This window comes from Phasianus colchicus, chromosome 14, assembly GCF_987193195.1.
Source record: "Phasianus colchicus chromosome 14, bPhaCol1.hap1.1, whole genome shotgun sequence".
Lineage (NCBI taxonomy): Eukaryota > Metazoa > Chordata > Aves > Galliformes > Phasianidae > Phasianus > Phasianus colchicus.
Genome location: NC_143449.1, coordinates 17292866 through 17312542, shown reverse-complemented (window position 1 = coordinate 17312542; position 19677 = coordinate 17292866). Strand labels below are relative to the sequence as shown.

At 47.8% G+C, this 19677-nt stretch overlaps 1 protein-coding gene across 5 annotated transcripts in view; it reads left to right on the top strand.

Annotated features, from left to right (window-relative positions):
* The window catches only part of PLS3 (plastin 3), a 44702-nt gene that overhangs the window by 12105 nt on the left and 12920 nt on the right, over nt 1-19677 (top strand). For 3 of the 5 annotated variants that reach the window (XM_031594191.2, XM_031594192.2, XM_090150389.1), the window contains one exon: nt 15042-15128. In XM_031594191.2, coding sequence (XP_031450051.1) covers nt 15062-15128 — 67 coding nt within the window. In that variant the 5' untranslated portion in view covers nt 15042-15061. Of the gene's footprint in view, nt 1-5822; nt 5960-15041; nt 15129-19677 lie in introns of those variants that run through there. The other 2 variants (XM_090150390.1, XM_031594193.2) reach the window with 2 other exon arrangements.

Genomic DNA, 19677 nt, shown 5'->3' with positions numbered 1-19677 from the left:
CCAGCCCCAAAGCTAAATACCAGGAAAAGCTTCAAAGTCCCTTGAGATAAGACCGTGGACTAGTCCAACGCAGCTCAGTTTGTAGGCCAACTTGCACAACTCAAAGAGTCATGTGCCAAAACCTTCCTGTCTTATGGCTCTTGGCTACCTCCAGCATCTGGCAGGATGCCTGGGTGAGATACCAGCAAATCCTTAAAGGTCCTGTAGGGCTGGGCTGGGCACATGACTGCTCTGACTGCATGGTTTTTGCTTTGACTTGCCAGTGGTGAAACCTTCCTGACAGCGATAGTCACCTGCTGGTGGGTTGTGTGGGGCTGAAGAGCCATCCAGTGGCCGTCTACCACAGCCTCACCACTAACCAGGATCATTCTGCAGCAAACTGGTCTGGACAGTGGTCAGCAACCGGTCAAATGCCTACTTACTTGTCTGAAAATGACTGCAGTGGAGTAATCTCATCTTGCATATAGGTGGAAGATATGAAGCGATTCTTGACCTCTTGTTCTGCATAATTGCCAGTCTTGCTGCAGTCCACAGATTTATTTTGAGAGCCACATCCTTTTTGCTGTTGTAATCTTGTTTTGAATATTATACCAATTTACTTTCTGCTTAGTAATCTAATAGGCTGCTTCTGTAGGCAAGTCACTGGTTGTACTTGTCACTGAAAATGACTCTTGTTTGCTGTAGGCTTTCAAATCAAAATGAGGTAGAGTTGGTGGCTTTTGTTTTAGTATTTGCTAAGTGGGTCCACTTGGAAAACTCCAGCTGAGGTTGCTGGAATGTTTGTGGAGATGTTGCCACCGCTCAGACTGCACAGCTCTCATTGGTGGTGGGAGCTGACAAGGCTTATGGCAGATTGGTAAGAAGACACAAATCTGTACTTTGTATTGTGGCTCAATACAAAGAGCTAGGTTCTGATGAACATTTTGCAAATTAACCTGAAGTTTATTCCATGAGCATACAGTCAGTGTAGGCTTTCCATATGTCTCAGTTGTAAATGTGACTCAATTGGGCGCTGCCAGATAATGGAACAGAACAACTTCTCTGTTCAGAAATCATTTATTTGGGCAGTCACTTGTGTTCTGTAGTGGCATGATTCCAGTGTAAAGCACTATATCCTTGAACAGCGACTTAACGTGAACAGTCTTCTAGACTTTGGTGAGCAGAGGAATGCCTGAGCCACATACAGGCTAATGGACAGTCCTGGTATTTCAAGTGAGAGATGCAGAAGTGTGTTTTTGCCAACTCGCAAACCCATTGCTTCTTGCTTTCTTCCCCTGCTGGTGTAGTTCTACCCTGTGTCAGATCCCCTGCTCTCTGCTTGCTTCAGTCCTCATCAACCTTCACCTTGTGCCATTGTAATCACCTAGAGAAAAGCCTTTTCCTTTGAACAGGCTTAATGCAAGATATGTTTTGCATTGGGTAGGCAGAGGTGCATAACTGGCTTCAAAATATTCTCTGCTCCATGTTCATTTCACTTGCCTCTGCTTTGGCTGGAAGAAGACATTGCAGGAAGGATGGGAAGTGCCACATACTGCTGGTGCCCAGCTCAGCCCTGTGCTGATTGCTTCTGCCCATGAAATGCAGCAGTCTAGCAAAAGCTTTCTGCAGTGATAGTGCAGGAAGGGTTCCCACCCCATCTGTACTTTCTTGCTTTACAAACAAAACAAAGCCCTGTACTCCCCTTTGCCTATGATCTCAAGAGAATAGCTTGTTCTTTATTGTTATTATTATTTTTTTTCTCCACTACATGTATCCCCTCTCCACACCCACCTCTGTCTTTAGAATTTAATAAAGTGGGTGACTCAGGACTAAATATAAAGCCTGCTTCCGGCATCATCTGCCTGTGTCTCATTTCCTGGAGCTGACATCAGTGGAGCCTCTGATTTCCTTATGAAATAGCAAGACATGAGAGATCCTTTGCACGGTGTTCTGGGCATACTTTCTGACTTCTATGGTGACTACATGGCTCTCTGTCCTAAGTTGGGAATAACTACTTGGTTAATTGCTCTGCTGAGCTTTGCTGGAGCACAGGGTGGATTGGGCGAGTCCTTGAGTCTGTTTTACACTAGAAATTCAGACTCTGGTTTACAGGCACTTTAAAAATAAAGACAAACTTTCAGACTCCACCACATATGCAGGTTTTTATTAAATAAGCATGAGCCTGACTAATGTCTTGCTTTCTTCCTGATGACAGGCTTGTTGAAAGAGTGGCTCAGAAAGCTTTTAAGGGGCAAATCTAGCAAAGACGTTTCTTTTTTCTTCTTTAAAGGGACTGATAAATTGAGGAGCTAAGGTCAAATGCTTGTTCCTTTGTTGTCAAAGCCTTATATAGATGTTTACATTGATGAAATATCAACTGCAAAGTATCAGCCTCAGAAGGTGAAGGCAAGAAGTGCATAAAACCTCGAGGTATGTTAAAAAGCACAGGGGAGAGTGCTTCTATCCATCCATACATAACTTCATTAAAACTCTTATCTTTAAAAAGAATGTGGACAGAATGGAGGAGGGGGGAGTGATGGCTTGGTATAGCTGATCCCAGCTACAAAATGGGATGCTGGCTGGTTATCAGCCTTGCTGTCTAAATCCCTGGCTTGCAATGTGTGGTGTTTTTGCTGGAAAAGACTATTTAGGTTTCCTGATTTCTCTTCCAACTAGTTACTCTTTTTTTTCCTTATATCCTCTCTCTCTCTTTGAAGTAGGAGGATGCTCTGGAAAACACTTGGGTACGCCAAGGAGCTAAGACAAAGCAAGCAGGATGTGTGCCTGTGCTGCTGTGGGGAGGCTGAAAAGTTTAAATAACTTTGGCTTTTCAAGCTGCCATTGACTTGCCCACCTGTTTTCCCATCTGGAGCTGACCTGCAACACCAGAGTGGGCATGGGGCAGGCATGGTCCCTGCAGCTGGCTGGGTGGCAGAGTGGGGCTGGCTGTGCTGCAGCAAGCAGCTTTTTGCTGCTGGAGCTGGAGATGCCTACAGGCACAACACTTCCCATGTTATACCCTAGGGCTGCTACAATGTGTTTTTTTGGAACTTCTGCTTCACCTTGAGTTTCATTGATTGTCTTATACAGTTGCCATTATTAACACAGCATCTCTTGGTGTTGCTAAGTAGGGGTAGAAAGAGTCTCCTGGAAAGACAGGAAAGCAAAGTGTCTGAGAGCAGGTGGAAGTTTTCCAGGATGGTGTGAGGAGGGGGATGAGTTGACCTCTGTGCTGCCTCACCTGGCTGGCAGCTCCTGCTCAGTAACCTCTGGAGGGCAAACACGTATAGTGAAACTTGGCAGCTGGAGCTGGGGAGGAGACGTGCCCTTACTTTGCGCAATGATGCGCTGGAGGGATCCTGTACCTGTGCGTCAGCATCAGCACCTCCCTGTGCTTGAAGGGCGTTTTGCTGACCCTGACAGCACCGCTGTCCTCCCACTCTGTGAATCTAGTGATCGTGGCATGGTCTCTCCACATCCCTCCTGCACACCAGTGGTGTTGGCAAGATGACGGGGGGGGGGGGGGGGGGGGGGGGGAGGGAGTCTTCACCTTAACGTTGTATCCTCTTGCTACAGCTGTGTGACTGGGTCTCATGCAGAAGATCCTGCTCTTTTTCTGGGAGAATGGTAAATCTCAAATGTGTTGTGGTCAGATTCCTCTAGGTGTGTTGCGTGCTCTCAGGTTGCTGGCAATGATGAAGGAAGGGCTCCTTGCTCTGGATATGTCCCATACTGGGGAAGGGGTGCCTTCTGCTTTGTGCAAGAGGTGCTTTGTCACCCAACCAGAGTGACTTCTGGGCATCCTGTGCTTCCCTAAAAGGCTTTCTTAGAGAGAGAGGAAGAGGAAAATACGCTGGTGTACTGAACTGACCATAGAACTCCTATTTTGGAAGAGGGCAGGAGCTGTGTTCTGGCTGTGCTGCAGGAAGCGGGCTGGGAGCAGCGTGTCCCCAATGCCGTCACCCACCGGGGTGTGCCGCAGGGAGAGCGGCGCTGGCACTGCCAGAGCACTATTTTGGGCTCGGGTGTAATTGCAGGTTGCACCAATAGGGCTGGGTTTGGGATTATTTAGAGAGCTGAGTGCTTTTAATTCTGGCTGCCACTGGTCCTCTGCAAATATAGATAGTTTCATGCACGCCCTGGGTGCGTAACTTCAGCTTCTCCTCGCCCCGGAGCTGCTGAGCATCTGAGCTGGCTGTGGGGCATGATGCTTTTTCCTTCCCCAGCAAAGGGAATGCTGGCAGCTATTTGTCACCTAGGGAGCATGACTGCCACCTGAATGAGCAAATAAAATAAGTGGAGTGAGAAGCTGCCCCTGCAGCGTGGGGCTGCCACCTACAAACCTGCAGGTGCTGCTTTTCCATTCCAGCACTACGGATATGCCAGAGGCAAAGGGAGGAAAAGCCTCCCTTTGCCCTCCCCTACTCCTGTGACAGCTCTGCCCTCTCTGCAACAGGGCTTGATAGAGGAAATTGTCATCTAGTTTGGGAGCCAAGCTTTTGCATGATCTCTCCAAGACCTGTGTAGCCCCAAACCCTCAGTGCATCCTAACACAGTGTGAGTTTTTACTGTGTGCTGTACCTGCACGTAAAGCAAAAACAGAGAGGGATTAAACATCCTGGAATGAAGTTCTTTGATTCTGATGCTTGTTTGTGCCAAGCTCCATCCCTGTCATGGGTGAGCTCCTTGCATCCAGCTCTGCCACGATGCTGAATCCAGCTGCTGCTGCAGCAAATCAGTGCAGTGCTGAGGCTGCTCTCCCCGATCCCCACCTGACATGCAGACAACCTGGTCCTGTTGGCCTGAAAAGCACTTTTGCACTCCAACTTTTGTCTTTTGCTGTTGCAGTTTTGGATATAAAAATGTCTATTTTGGTTTTCATTATATTTACCATCCCGAGGAAGCTGGCAGGTTGTGGGTTTGGAGCTGGGGTTTTGTTTTGTGTGTGTGTGTCTGTGTGTGTGTGCTTTTTTAAAAGCCTCTTTGAAACCTCACAGCTGGAAGCTAAATTTTCAGGTAATGCCCAAGAATTGGGGCCAGGCAATGACTCACTTTCCTGTCTGATGTAATTAAAAAAAAAAAAAAAAAAAAAAAAGGGAGGGGGAGAAAAGAAAGGAAAACAATGAGCCTATTGGTCAAGTATTTCTTGTAATGGTCACAGGTTCTTCAAATTCTTTACTATACAAGTGTTCTGCTTCTTGGTAAGTGACATTCTCTCCTTTTTGCTATCTGAGGGCTCAGATGTTGTGAACCTAACAGGAGACTTCTAACATATGTGATTATTCTTTGGAAATCCTTTTGACCTTTTTGATAATGGATCAATTAAAAAAAATAATTAAAAAAAAAAAAAAAAGTAGTGCATGATGGCATGATATTTTGGTTGGTTGTGTCGTTTTGGTTGGGAGCAGATGGCTCTATTTCCTGTGGAGCAGACGGGGCTTAATTGTTGAGGTAATGCAATATAGTGCCGTGCCAGCTCTGAGCTTGGAACTTACAGCCGTGTTTGTGTTGCTTGTTTGTTTTGGTTTTGTTGCTGGATGGGGTCTTCTGGCTGCATTGTTCTTTGTTTGGCGGAGCAGTGGGGTGAAGCAGTGGGTGCTTGGCTGTGCCTGGAGTTCTGGCTCCTCATCGCATCCGATGGGCTGAAGGCATCCATCAAACAAGAGCACCAAATAGAATGATAGGCTGCCATAGGGAGCACAGACTCTTGGCTGCACGCGCTGGGAGTATTTAATCTGTAACAGTGCAGATAACCAAGAAACGAGTTTGCTTGCCTAACTTTCTCTCTCAGTACCTCGTGCTGCTGAGCAATGCTGGCACGGTACCGGGCTGGGGCTCTCTGTCCATGAGATGCTCAGTGCCGCCCCGCTGCCCGCTCTCCCCATTGGGTGGCAGAGCTGTGGGCTCTCCCTGTGCTGTGGGTGTGGGAGATGCAGCGGCTGTGTACAGCATTGAGTCGGCGCAGCGGGAGCGAGGTGAGGTAAGGGCTGTGTGCTGCTCACTGCCCCGCGGCTGCTGGCGTTGCTTCTTGTTGCTTTCCTTATTCTTCCCTCTGCAAAACGTATAGCAATTGCTGGCGTGGTGGTGGCAGAAGCAGGGTAAAAAGGCAAATAGCGAGTCTTTCATCTGGTGGAGAATCGTTGCTTATCTGTGCACCTGATTGAGCTGGGAGTGTAAACAGAGCACAGTGGGTGCTGGGACTCACTTTGCATTGCCGGAGCGTCCTGTTCATCAGTGAGCACTGAGGGTGTGCCTTCCCAGAAACCCGTATGGGGGACGTCTTCCCCACTCACAGGCTTTTAAACTGCTTCAACTTGCAGCCAGGTTTGAATACTTAAACGTACGCCTTGCAGAAAGAGTGGGGAGTTGTGGGGAAATGGCTGCTGGCTTTGGTGGCTGCCTGGCTTTCAGATTATGTTGCTGGGGGGGTCGGGCTCCAGCTGTTGCTCCGCTGTGCATTGGGAAGTGCACGTGGCACTGCAGGCAGCAGCAGTTTGTTTCCAAGCTGACGAGTTCATCTCGGTTGCAATGTTTTCTGGCAGAAGCACCAGAGTCTGTGGTGCTGGGAGCCGGGATGGAACTCCCCAAATGCTGACTGTAGCACTTTTGTACACCAAGTCCTGGAGCATACTGAAATGCTGGAAAAATGTGGACTTAAGGTGTTGGAAAATCACGCAGCACTGCTTTTTCATAGCCTGGTTTTGTTTTTGCTCAACCTTTCACTCTCAGGTGTCACTTAGCGATGTTTCACTCTTACCCTGCAATGGTTCTAGGAAACATCGGGCTGGGAGGAGTGATTCTGCAGCTGGAGCTCTTCTGCCCTCCCGGAGCTGGGATGGGCTGTGTGCTCAGGATGTGTTTCTTCCCTCCACGTCTGCCTCTGGGAACAGAGCAGTGTGGGGTCCCAAGAGACCCAGCTGTGAACTGTGCTCATCAAGGTGTGTTCGGCAGAGATGAGTGCTCCAAGTACAAGCGTGTGGCTGCGAGTTTGGTACCTTTGCTCCCTTCTTGCTGTTGCAATTTATATTATGGAGAAGTGTGGGGAACACCCTGCTGTCAGTGTAAACCTAATTTCACTCTCACGGCAACCTCCTGGGAGGCAGAGAGAGCAGCTCCCTTCTGCTCTTCCAGGCTTTTCACATTAATCTTTGAGATTAATGTTTCTGCCTTTGTTAAGGGTAGATAGGATCTCTAGCATCTTCTCTAGAGAAAATGAGTGTTGAACTTGAACGTTTTTTTCTGCTTCCTAAAGCCACTGGGACAGCCGTGCAGCAGCATTGATTTATTGCAGTCTGGCATTGTTTCTTGCTATGAATTGAATTGCTTTGACTTCTTTCTCTGACTTCTTTCCCCTTTTCCCAAGTACTTTCTAAACAAGATTGCAAGTAGCAGGGGAATAGTAGAAAAAGATTTTTCTCCTTTTATCAGTAGCTCTTTCCAGTAAGAGATCAGCTAGGGTGGAATTCATGTTCTTCAGATGCTTCTGAAACATAATGCAGTGTGAAACATAATGAGACATTCAAGGTTTGGTTTGTAGTTTCTGATGTTTTGTTGCAGTATTCATTGACATGCTTCTCTCCCAACGTTCATTATCTGCTGTATGGTTGTTGGGATTTCAGTGGCTGTACAGCCTCAGGACAGCTCTGTTCACTTCCGAGCTGATAGAACAGTCTGCAACAAATTGTTTGGCTGTGGCTGTGCCTTTTGAAGGACGGCACAAACCTCACCCTCCCACAGCTAATTGCTGAAGCTCCCTATCATCCAGCTCACCAGGGATCAGCAACGTCACGCTGGGTGTTTGGCTTGCGGGAGCTTGTTTGCTGGCATGGAACAAGCAGTGACTGTGCTGTGATTTAATTTAGGGATTGGGTTTTCTCTTCCTGGAGAGGCAGGAATTGTAACTGGCAGACTGAGTAACGCTGTTTTTAATAACGAAATATTCATTATCAGTAGCTCCACCTGCCAAGCAGAGGTGCTGCCTGGGAATGGCTGTTCTGTAGCAAACACATGGGAGAAACTCTCAGAGCGTGGAGCTTTTAGTGGCTGAGGAGCCCAGCCTGGGGCTCTCCGATGCTGTAAAGGCCCCTGGCAAAAGCAGGGAGCTGTTGTGGAAATCATGCAATGGCTCAAGCATCTGCTGTGACTTCTCAAGGAAGGGAAAGTCTTTGGACCAGGGAGCAGCATCCTGCATAATGCACGATGGTGGATAGGGATGGGTCTGGGCTGTGTGGCCATAATTGCCTTGTGTCTGTGAAAGGCTTTAGCCAGCTGTTGTGAGCCAGGGTACTGCCTGAGGCTCAAATTTGTCCTTGTAAGGAACTGGGCTGATTTCAGGCTGAATATTGGGAAACGGAAGTATGCATGCCTGAAGAATGTCGGGGGTAACATGCAGGTTTCAGCAAGCAGGCCCCAGTTGCTCCTGGGGAAGGAAATTCGCTCTGATTCACCCTTGTGATCCTCATACCTTCTTGCTCATGCAGGCGGGGCATCTGCTGCTTTCCTACTAGTGCTCTGCTGTAGGATGAAGGCTGCCTTGTTGGGTTTTGTGCATAGGTGCTAAGAGAGAACCCACCTCTTTGTCGTTTATGGTTAAGAAACAGAAAAGGCAGAAGGAAATGTTTAATGTTCTTCTTTTCTGGGGGGGCTGCATAAGAATGAGGATTACTATGAGCATAAGAATTTCCTGAGAGGTTAGCATGACTTTTGTGTTGGAGCCAGGAATTAAAATCAAGCCTTCTAAGGCTCGGTCCATTAGCTGACATGTGACCCCTGTCATTCCCCTTCTTGCATCTAGGTTTGAATTCTCTCTGATGGATTGGTTTTGCTTTTGCGAGTTCCAGACAGGATGAGTCTTCAGCTCTTTCTTTCCTGAGAGGTCTTGAAAGGATGACCTGGTTCACTCTCTAGCAATGAATTAATGGGCAATATTGTTCTGTTTCCACTGATGTGAGCAAGCCATTGAAATTCAAAAGTAAGTTAAACTGATCTAGCAGGTTACCATCTCGAATGTGCGCTCAGCCTTGAGCAGCTGCTCTGCTAAAAACAGAGATGTGCCAAAGCACAGCATTTGGAGAAGCATTTGGTAAACGGGCTTTGAAGAACCGATTCTCCGGTGCCTCCAGCAGTGCTTCATCCACCTCCTGCTGATCCCACGTGCTCTGCAAATGACCCTGGTGGGCTTGGAGCAGTGAGGCAGATGGGGTGTTGTACCTGGAAGCCTGCCGTGTGGTGTGGAGGTGGCATCCAGACCTGAGAAAGACTTTTCCTCCTTGTGCAGACGGAGTGGGGTGTTTGTGTTAGTTTGACTACTTCTCCCCTGCCAGCCTTTGGGCAGTTGGGTACTGTGTGGCTGAGCATCTTCAGATTCTTGCTGTCTTTCTGTTTCTGTATCTACAAGACAGAAATTTCTGTTTGGCTGCATCCCAGAGAGACACCTTGGCTGAGCTGGAGAGTCTGAGGCATTTTGAATTGGCTGGTGGCTTCAGCAGTTGTTTTTAATAAAGATTTAATAGGATCAAAGCTAGTGAATCTGGTTCTATCCTGCCGGGAGAGAAAACAGGTTGCAAAAAGTGAAGGATTGGTCTGTCCAGGTTTAGGAAAATTAGTTTGCTGCAGTTTCCATACAGCTGGAGTGACCCTGCCTCTGTGCAGCACTGGTTCCTGCTGTGCATCTGCACGGGAAAATCCTGGCATTCTTCTAGCCAGATCTAGCTGGGAAAAATTAGGCTTTTCACCTGGACCTGCTGGAGGAAAGCATGGAGCCAGAGGTGGGTGCCCCACGGACACTTCTCTGAATCCAGAGAGCTGCTGGTGATCCAATTGCAGTGATGGGCTCCAGAGTGCTCCTCTACTCCTGATGGCTTTGACAGATTTTCCTCACAGTGGTGAGGAGTTGTGTAACAACAGGAGGGAAGTCTCATCAGCTGCTCCTGGATGAAAATAAGCATAGCAGAGAGGAATCTGGAAAAGCAGAGCTGCTAATGGGACTTGTGCTGGTGTAGAGGTGCTTCAAAAACAGCAGCAGGAAGTAACGTCTGTGTCAGGGTGGGAAGGAGGGGGCTTTGGTCCTTCCCTGCCATGCAGTGAGTGCTGCTGGGGCACAGACCTGGGATGGACAAGCTGAAGGGCAGCTATTTCAGAGAACAGGACGTGCTTAGATAAAGTCTGTATTCAAATCAAGTCTGCTCGAAGGAGGACCTCGGCCTGCATGGTGCTATGCTTGAATGGGGAAAGCTGCTGTCCCATTGAAATAAAGCTGAGTGCGGGTATTTGCTCTGCCGGCATGAGAGCCTAGTGCTGTTCAGTCATTAAATGTCACAGGTTTAGAGAGCAGAGCTGAAGTTTCAGCCCAGGGTGTGTGGAGCTGTAGAAATTGGTTGGGAGGGGAGAGCCACAGCTGTAGAATGCAGTTCAAGTCCAGCGTTGCAAAGCAATGCTTGAATCCCGCACGCATCTCCCCTCCCGAGGTAAGGAGGCAGCTCGAGGCATTGGGGTTCCCTCCGCTTTGTGTGCAGGAGTGCTGTGTTCGTGCAAAGAGCAGCAGGCAGCCAATTTTCTTCTGGGGGATGGTTGTTGCAGATGGGTCTCACCACTGGCAAGGTTGGGTGCGGTTGGTGCAAGACAAAGGCCTGGCACAGTGTGGTTTCAGCCTCTGACCGGTGGCTGTCTGGAAGGCAATTGCCAAATTCAATTCTCTGTGCTTCCTGATTGCTTGCCAAGAACCACGCGTAATGAGTGAGCGCTGTCCTGGGGAGGAAGCTGATGAGCAAAACAGTTTCCAACGCGCACTGGTGAGGAACAGGAGAGGATGGATTGCTTGATTGGTTTTCGCTCGAAGGCCATCAGTCCCTCAGCTTCTCTGTCTCCCCAAAAAGCAGCAGTGAGTGTTTATCTTGGAGGGCTCCCCAGACCAATTCTGCATGCCACAAGCTCTCACTTCTTCCTTTAGCTGTCAAGTTTGCTGTCTGCAAAACCCCAAAGGCTTTGCCTGGGCTGGACCAGAAAAAGGAGCCAGCAGAGCTGCTGGGTGTGCCGCTGCTGCATGGGGGTGGGTGTGCATGTGTCCGTCTGTCTGTCTGTTCCTTGGCAGATCTGAAGCTTGCACTATTGTGCTGGGTGGGCACAGGGCTGCTGGCCCTGTGGGATGGGCTGAAACACACTTGTAGAGGACTGCAGGGGTTCTCATAGCCTGGCTGTCCGGCATCTTGTTCCTGAAGCAAAACTGACAGTTGCTGATTAGTGGTCAGAGACATGCAAGTTCTGAAGTATTTTTAATTTACTAATGCTGACTGATTTGCCTTCTCGTGTCTGGAGCCTTTGTCATGAAATGACAGCAAAACCACAGGTTCCTCTGAAAAGGGGAATGCATGCTGCGTGAGTCACTGCTCCCAGACGGGTCCTATCTCCTTTCCTTTGTCTCTCTTAATCAAATGGAAAAAGGATTTTTTAATACATTTTTGTTGACACTTTAATGTGTCTCTGTGTGTGCCTGTTTGAGTAAATAAGTTGGTGCTGTTAATCAGTCAGTGGAGATATTAGAATGGGGTGGGCCTGGGAGGGACAGAGCAGCTTAGTTTTCAAACAAGTGCTGAGCTGCTAAGAAAGCAAATTCTTCCATTTGGATCAGAAGCAAATTCCAGCTCTGTTTCTGTTGGAAGAGTGACTTGCTGTCAGGAAATATATGGTTGCCTTTTAAAATTGAGTTAATCCTCCATCTTTCAGGGAAATGTGCAACTGTTTTATTTTCCTTCCCATCGATCCTCTGTGTGGGACGCAGCTCCCAGCGCTTCCCTGCTGGGTCTGTGTCTGGGGACCCTTTATGTGGATGGCAATGTCTGGAGCTGCTGTCTGAGCAGTTAGTCCTCCCAGAGGCCCCGGTGAGCTCCTGGTGCTTGCAAGTGTAGGATGTGAGCAGAAGCTCCCATTCTTCAGATGGAGCATCCCTGCTTCAGCTCATCTCCAGGCGGCTCACAGCTGTGGAAGTATACAGGAGCTGGGGGGACTGGATGTGAGCACAAATAAATGGGCCCTGAGTCAGTGGCTGTGGTGCGTTTAGAAGCTATAAAGCTTGTTTACACAGAAATATGATGCAGCTCCTATCTGGGAAGGGAGTTGATATCAGAAAACTTGAGATGCACTTATGGCAGCTCTCATCTGCAGCAAAGTGAGGTCTTCCAAATGCAGTGTGGCTGTGTGCTATGGGAAGCTGCTGCTGTGCTGTGGTGGCGGGGAGCCCCACAAACTCTTGCTCCGTGTCCAAGGAGGTAGGACTTGGGGTGGGGTTGAGCAGGAATTGCTTTCTTTAATGCTCTGTTTCAGTGCACGTTAACCAGTGAGCCTTCCCATTTATGCTTTTACACCAAGTGTACAAAATGGGTGTGGGATCACTTCCTTCTGTCATCTTTTGTTTCCCTCATTCATTCATCCTTCCTTCCTTCCTTCTACAATGGGACTTTAACCACAGTTAGTCTCTGGCCAGCGTTGCATGCCCTGCCATGCCAGAGGCTTTGCCCAGCACAAGTCAGTGGGACGTGGTGAGGCGTGAGGACTGCAGTGCTGGATCTGAGTGAGACAGCTGATGCGTGATGGCCAGTGCTGCATTACAAAGGGGGTTTATGTCCAAGAAGACAAAGCTGATTGTTTAAAAATACATCTGAATGAAAAACACAATTCTAAATGCCCTTGATTTAGCTAGTTTAAAAAAAGAAAAGAAAAGAAAAAGAAACAAAGCAGAAAACTGAAAAGCTTTCCCAGTCTCTCCAGCCCCGTGTGCCAAGCGGAGGTGTAATCCCTTCCTCTGGGGGAAAGGAAGGGTGGGGGGATCATCCCAAACAGCATCACCAGCAGCTAATCCTGCTGGAAGCTCCCAGCCTGTCTGCTTGTAGTTAGCTGTGGTCTGCTGACCTTTTCCAATGCTGTGTTGTTGTATCATACTACGCTTTCCCCTTCCCAGGCTGTACCAAGGTCAGGTGTCTGCTTTTTTTTTTTTTCCAAATGGTTCAAGTTGAGAGGAGAAGGAAAGAAGGAAGAAAGTGACTGCAAAACAGAGATCTCTCTTATAAACTTGCTAAGATGAAAAGCATAGGGACTGGAAAGGAAATTGTTCTTTAAGTGAAGACCCGCACCAACAACAATTGCAGGGCGTATCCAGAGTGTGATCATTCCCTGATAAAGTCAAACAATGCAGCTTTTATTTTATTTCAGCTGCTCATTCTGCTGTTAAAGATGGAAGAGACAGCAGCAAGCTGAGCTTCAATAAGGGGATACTGATGTTTTTGGAAAGCTCCGATGGTTTGAAAATGAATTGGCATAAACAAAGCTTAGGCAAAAAGTAATGAGCTCAGTCTCTCCTGCCAGGTGATGCCATGCATAGCCAGAACTGCTGCTGATCGTGATACCAGCCTGTTTCTGCTAGTTGTGAAATCCACCTTTGGTAGCATGCACTGAGCTCGCTCAGAGCTGACTTTTCTTGCTGAACAACTCCTTTATCCCTTGGAAGAGCACCCAGGTGTTGGAGGCCCTGAGGATGGGGCTGCTCAAGTGCTGCAGGGGGAGCTGGCTCACTAACAGCCGAGGTCCTGGTCTGGTGACTGTTTAAAAAGTTTTATCATGGTGCTTTTTTGCTCCATCAGCCTGACCAGGTTTTTGCAGTAATTCCTCCTCTGCCCTGTTCTTGCAGTACAAGGCTGGCAATGAAGGTTGTTGGGCTCGCAGGTGGGCTCTGCTCTGTTCTCCTCCGTGCTCTGCAGTGATGCAGCAGCTTGGTGCCTCTCCCTGCTGCTTGCACCCATGGGTGCTGCGTTCCCAGGGTGCCACACCTGCCCATCACTCTCATCTCGTAACGACTTTCCTCTTTCCAGGCTGAGTGAGGTGTTGCAGAAAGTGATTATTTACAGTGATAGGCAAACCCAGAGTTCTTAACCAAACAAGTGCTTGTGGAGCAGCTGGGAGCTTCAAACAAAAGAGGTTTGCTCATCACAACACAGGCACTGCTGAATCCCAGCCTGGGTTCTCACTCCAGCAATGAGACAGCCCTTTGGGATCCCCTTTTCTGAAGCTCTGTAAATCTGCATTCATCCCTTTGCTCGCAGAGAAGCAGGCTGTGTCTGTTCCCATAGGCAGAGGAGGAAACCTTTTTAGTCTTTCACTTTGTAGCTAACAAAGTGAGAGCTGGAAAGTCTTGGGTTGCAAATCTCTTTGGAAGTTGCACGGAACCTGCCCACATCCCCATTTTTAAAAGCCCTGAGCTGTGTGTGTGCTGGGCTGTGTTCAGCAACATGTACCTTTTTGTTCGTGAGAGGCCACTGCACAAAGTTTGTCCTGTTTGTGCATCCAATAAATCACCAATCTCTCTTGTTTGTATCGACCAAAGTGCCATCATCACTTGCTGCTGCTGTCACAAACCTCACAGGAAGGGGACATGGGCACATCCCTATGGCAATACCTGTTCTCCAGGCTAGCAGGTGGCACCGAATTGGAGTTTGGAAAAGAGGATTACAACACATGCGAGAGACTGACTCCAGGAAATCAGTGTTTATTCAGTTTTGTTGTTGAAAAACAGACTGTTTCCTTTCGGCAAAAAGTATTGGGTACGCTACTTTGTGCAAAAAGACCTTTTTCAAGTACTATTCAGAATCTTTGTTGTTTGGTTTTGGTTGCTGTGTGCTTTTCTGTGGCCAAATGGGCAGGCAGAGCCATTCGGTCACTCTTGTGTTAACATTTAAACTCTAGGTTTGTGTTGTTCAAAGCTGTGAAAATCCCTGGATGTGGGAACTCTTCCCAACTGCAACGCATACGTGCAATGGGTACCTTAATGTGTGTAGAACAACACAGTCTGTAAAATAAATACACTGAGCTGAACATTAACAAATCGAATGGGATTTTTGACTTGGTAAGGAGCGCATTTTCCATCTTCCAAATTTCATGTCTAATTTTCTTATTGGAAAGGCAAACGTGGCTTTGAGAGCTACAGTGGCCTTAGTGCTGCTTATTACTATACTGCTTTTCAGAACTGCCTGTGTTTGAGTACAGCTTGGTCTCACAGTGCCATTTTCTCTCTTTAGGTCCTCCCTAAATCGATGAGATGGCTGTCACCATGCAGATCTCCAAAGATGAGCTGGAGGAACTCAAGGAGGCCTTTGCCAAAGTTGGTAAGTGGGGAGGGCACCTTGCCTCTGTCTACTGTGTGCTTGGAGTGAGTTTCTCCCACCCCTGGGAATAGCAGGATGTGGGCATTTTCCTGCTCTCCGTGCCCAGGAGTCACTTGGCAGCATCACTGCTTCTGAGTGTTGCTTCTAGCCAAGGAGCACAAAGGGGAGGACGTGGGCAATGTGTTACTTTGACCAGGCAACGCTTAGTATCATAGAATCATAAAGGCTGGAAAGCACCTCTAAAATCATCTCATCCAACTGTCAGCCCACCATCCGACTGCTTTGGGACTTGCTGCTGGGAGTGCTGGTTTGGGCTGTTTTGGCAGAGGGGAAATGTTGGTGCAACATGTCTGGTGTATGGAGGCACTGAGTTGAGTTGGGTGTGCATATAGCAAAGCCTAATTAGGAGCTGCATACCTGGCCATCACCTGTGGTGATGATAAAATGCTCTGTGGGTGCTGTGGGCCGTCTGGTAGCTTTGTGTCTCCCTGGGTCCCACCTCCCTGGCAGCGGGAGATGCTCTGGGTTGCTCTGCCTGCTCCCACCCTTCCCCTGGGCTGGTGTGGCATGAGCCCATTACAAGCTGCTTAGGGAAGCTTAGATGGGCAGAGAGCTGACATGACAGAGAGAAATTGTTTTCTGCTGGTTCGGCTTCCTCATAGGGCTTATAGGAGGGAGGAGTGGGAGCAGGGTGGCAGCAGCAAGCTGAGGTCAGAGTCTGCAGCTGGGGCTGGGAATGGGCGGGAGGGGGTTGTGCAGGCAGGCCAGCCCTGCTCCCCTCCCTTATGCACATCCGTGATGCTCGAGTGCTGCCTCGCATCTGATTAAAGCTCTGGCTTGCTGTCAATTCACAATTTGCAGCAATAAAAGTAGATTACAAAGGTAACCGATTCTCATGGAATAGTGGTGGGATGTGAAGCAAGTTGTGTTTTTGGCAGTTTGCTCTCCCATTTTGCCCTTCCCACAAACCTTTAGGGCAGGTGGAAGTCAGTTGGCACAGAGGGAGGAGAGCAACCATCGTCCTTCTCGATGCATAATGTAAACTTCTAAATGCAGGTGTTGTTGAAAGTAGGGTGCAGGTAGCTCATTCTGTCCTTGGATAAACTTAAAATGATTAACCTGCCTGCAATGGAGTGGCTTCTTGTCAGTGAGGTTGGTAGGTTGCCTTTGCTCTGGGAAACCTATGCAGATAATGATTTCTGTTAGGAAACCAGCTTGCTCTAAGGGAGGTGGATCTCTGTTCAGTTTAAATGGAAGCGTCAAAAAGTAACAAGAAATGTGGTAATTAACCATTAGTATATACCCACAGGTGTGATGAGCTCTGCTTGTCCTTTTCTACAGCCTTTGATTTGTGTGGTTTAAGCATGGCACAACCCACAGACACTGCCATGCTGTTTGTCAAGAGCATCTTTACTGCTCTCTTTTGTGCCTGAAGGAGCAAAACCACCCTGGGCTCTTTAACTGTCTAGGATGCTATAAGGCACTGAAGTTATCTGCAACTTGGACAAGCAGCTCCCAGCATTCAACAACCAGATATTTCTGCTGCTTGTTTGCTCTTGGCCAAACAGTGGCACTTGGTAGAGGAGGAACAGCAGTACAGAATCTGCAGTCTTGCTCTGCTTATTTGCCTTCCTTCTCCCTGTTCCTAATAAGCAGAGATAAGGATCTTTTCTGGAAATGCTAAGTGCTTAAAAACAGCGCAGGCGAACATTTTGTTCGATGCTGCAAGGTGGTAAAACAATGCTCTGAAATGCTAGCTTATGGCAAACAGGGATCTGTGACCCTGCTCCAGCGCCCTGCTGAGAGCCTGTGTCCTTAAAAGGAAATGTGTGGTTACTTTCCCCTCTTGCATCCTGTTATTTAAGCTATTTTAAGGACTTGTCTGGAGGAAGCTGTGCCAGATCTTGAAGCAGCTTTTGGGGTTTTGTTTTTTGTGGCTTTGCTGCGCCACCTGCGTATGGGCAGAAGATGGAGCCATCTATCACTGCTGTGACCTTTGGCAGGTTGAGCACGCTGGCACGATGCATCTTTCAGTGGAAATAGGAAACTTCAGATGTGCTGTAGTTTCCTTTCCATCAGGCAGATTATAATGAATCCAGGCTGTAGCTCGTCTGGTAAAACAATTTTGCTTTCTTCCATTAGTAATTCTGGATTGTATGCCGAGGGATTTTGTTTGGGATAGCTTCTATTTTGACAGCCTCTTCGGCTGTTGGATACCATTTCAGGTTTTGTTAGGAGCAGGATTTTAGACCCCCTCCTGTCCGAACACTGGCCCTGTGGCAGGACATCCAGCAAGGCACCATATGGTGGATTGGCAGTAATGCTGCACACAATTACAGAGCTTGCTGGTGCTGCAAAGGTGAATCTCGTAATGCTGCTACATGGTGTACTGACCGTGTTTTCAGAGGGGGAGTGTGAGTAGGAGGTAGCTGCCCTGTGGGATGGGGCTTCAGGCCTATTTGTCGTGCTGACAGGGCTATGGCATAACACCTTTTTGACATGCTAGGGAAAGAACGGGTCCAAATTCCACTGCGCAGTGAGCTGCGAGTTACTGGGCTCTGCTGCCAAGCCAAATCCATGGGCTGGCACATCCAGCAGGCTTTAACGCTTGAATGTGCCCTTCTATGGTTGAGCAGCTAGAGTTTGACATGAGACTGTCTTTACTGGAAGAACTCTGGCTTGGTGTGGGGTCTTGCACCTGAGCCAACAGACCTGTTTTGCTGGTAGATCCCCTCCCACAGAGTCTGGGATGTAGGTGTCCTTTTAATCTACGAAGTAAATCAGTGACAGCTTTTTCCCAGGATGCTGTAGAAGAGTAATTCTTACAGGTGGGTGTTTGGGATGTTGTTAAGTGTTGGAAGAACTGTCTGGTGGAGACCCAAGTGTTTGGGGCACGCTAAGGTGCGTTTCTCACCAGTAAGAGCTCTTCCAATTGGTTATGTTTCATGATGTAAAACTTCATTTTTAGGTGGTGAGCTGATTGGCAGGTGGGATGAACAGGTGTTTCTGGATTCACCTGTTTATTTGGCAGCGTGGCAAAGGATCGTGGTTGGTTCATCCAAGCACAGGCTCAAGCAGTGGGTGTTGGCTTAAGGCGTGCTGGAGGTGAAATTGAAGTTCTGTTTCAGGTTAATAGGCCCCGGAGATTAGCAGATCTCTTCTTTTCCCTATCTGTGTGTTTGGGTTTTTTTTTCTTCTGGATACGAGATAGGAAAAAGATGCATATTATGTGGTTAGATTTAGCAGTAAGAAAGAAAGCTGTAACGGAAGAAGCTGTGATTTATCTGCAGGGGAAATAGCTCACTGATGACATCTCAGACTGGACTGTTTAATGAAGCTTGCCTTTGTAAGCTTATATTATTTTGGAATAAAATTCTGAAATTGAAGGCCAGACAGCAGCCAGTCGCTATCATTAATCATTGTCCCTCACCACTTTAATTCATCAGCATTACTGTAAACACATTTCATGAAGTAGTTTAATGTATTTATTAATTGACTGGACTTGATGTTGTTCCTTAGTTTGAGAGCTAGGGGACTGTTCCTTTGGACATCTGCCAGTAAGCATTTGCATTTCACTTTCTTGCTAACTTCTGAAAACAATCTTAAAATCCCATATGGATGTGGAAAATGAGGAGGGCTGGAGTGGTGGTGAGGACATGCTGCTTGCTGGAACTTTTTTTTTTCTTCTTTTTAAATACAACTTAAAAACCACTACTGACACATCATTAAAAGTAAATTGACTTTCAAAATCTGCTAGCAAACTGGACTTCTGAGCCACCCTGGCTCTTGTACTGTAGAAAGTGTCTCCCTTGAAGCATAAATACCGACCCCTGTGACTGCAGTGTGAGATTCTCTTGGGAACAAAAGCCAGCATTGCTGGGGCTGGTGTGGTTCTCTCATTGCTGCTGTCTGCAAGGGTGTTTGGGGAGCAGAAGCTGCTGCTTGGGCTCAATTAAATTCTGTGGCCTGATGGAGAGTCTGCTGCCCTATAAATAGCGCTCAATCTGCGCCCTTCCGTGGCTGCAGCAAAAGCAGCTGGGTTTGTGTAGTCTGTAGACGTGATGCTATCTGCAAAGGGGCTGGGATGTGTTGACATGCAAAGCTCAAGGTTTCCTCTTGCAGAGAAAGAAAGCAACAAGCAAATCATGTAGGTGATCACATCTTACTAGGCATGCCATGCTGCTATGTCTTGGTAGCTGACTAAATGCCATTGCAGAGCATTCGTAGGCATCACTGAAAGATCTGGCAGCAATTTTTTTTTTTTTGTCAGCGATAAGAGGAGAACATCATTATCAGCGTGATTAAAAAGTAAATGCTGTGCTGACTTAGTCTTTTCAGTTCAGAATGCAAAAACGTGCTGCGTTTCACGACCTTCTATTTTTGATGCAGAAACCAGCTGCAGTGCAATTCAGATGCAAAAAGTAACGCTCTGGAGATGATTTATGACAACACAGATGTTCTCTTGTGAAACTTTTAGGCCAGGCTTGGTCATGTGCACTGAGATCAGCCTTGCTCAGCCCTGCCTGGAAGCTGGCATTGCACAAAGCCA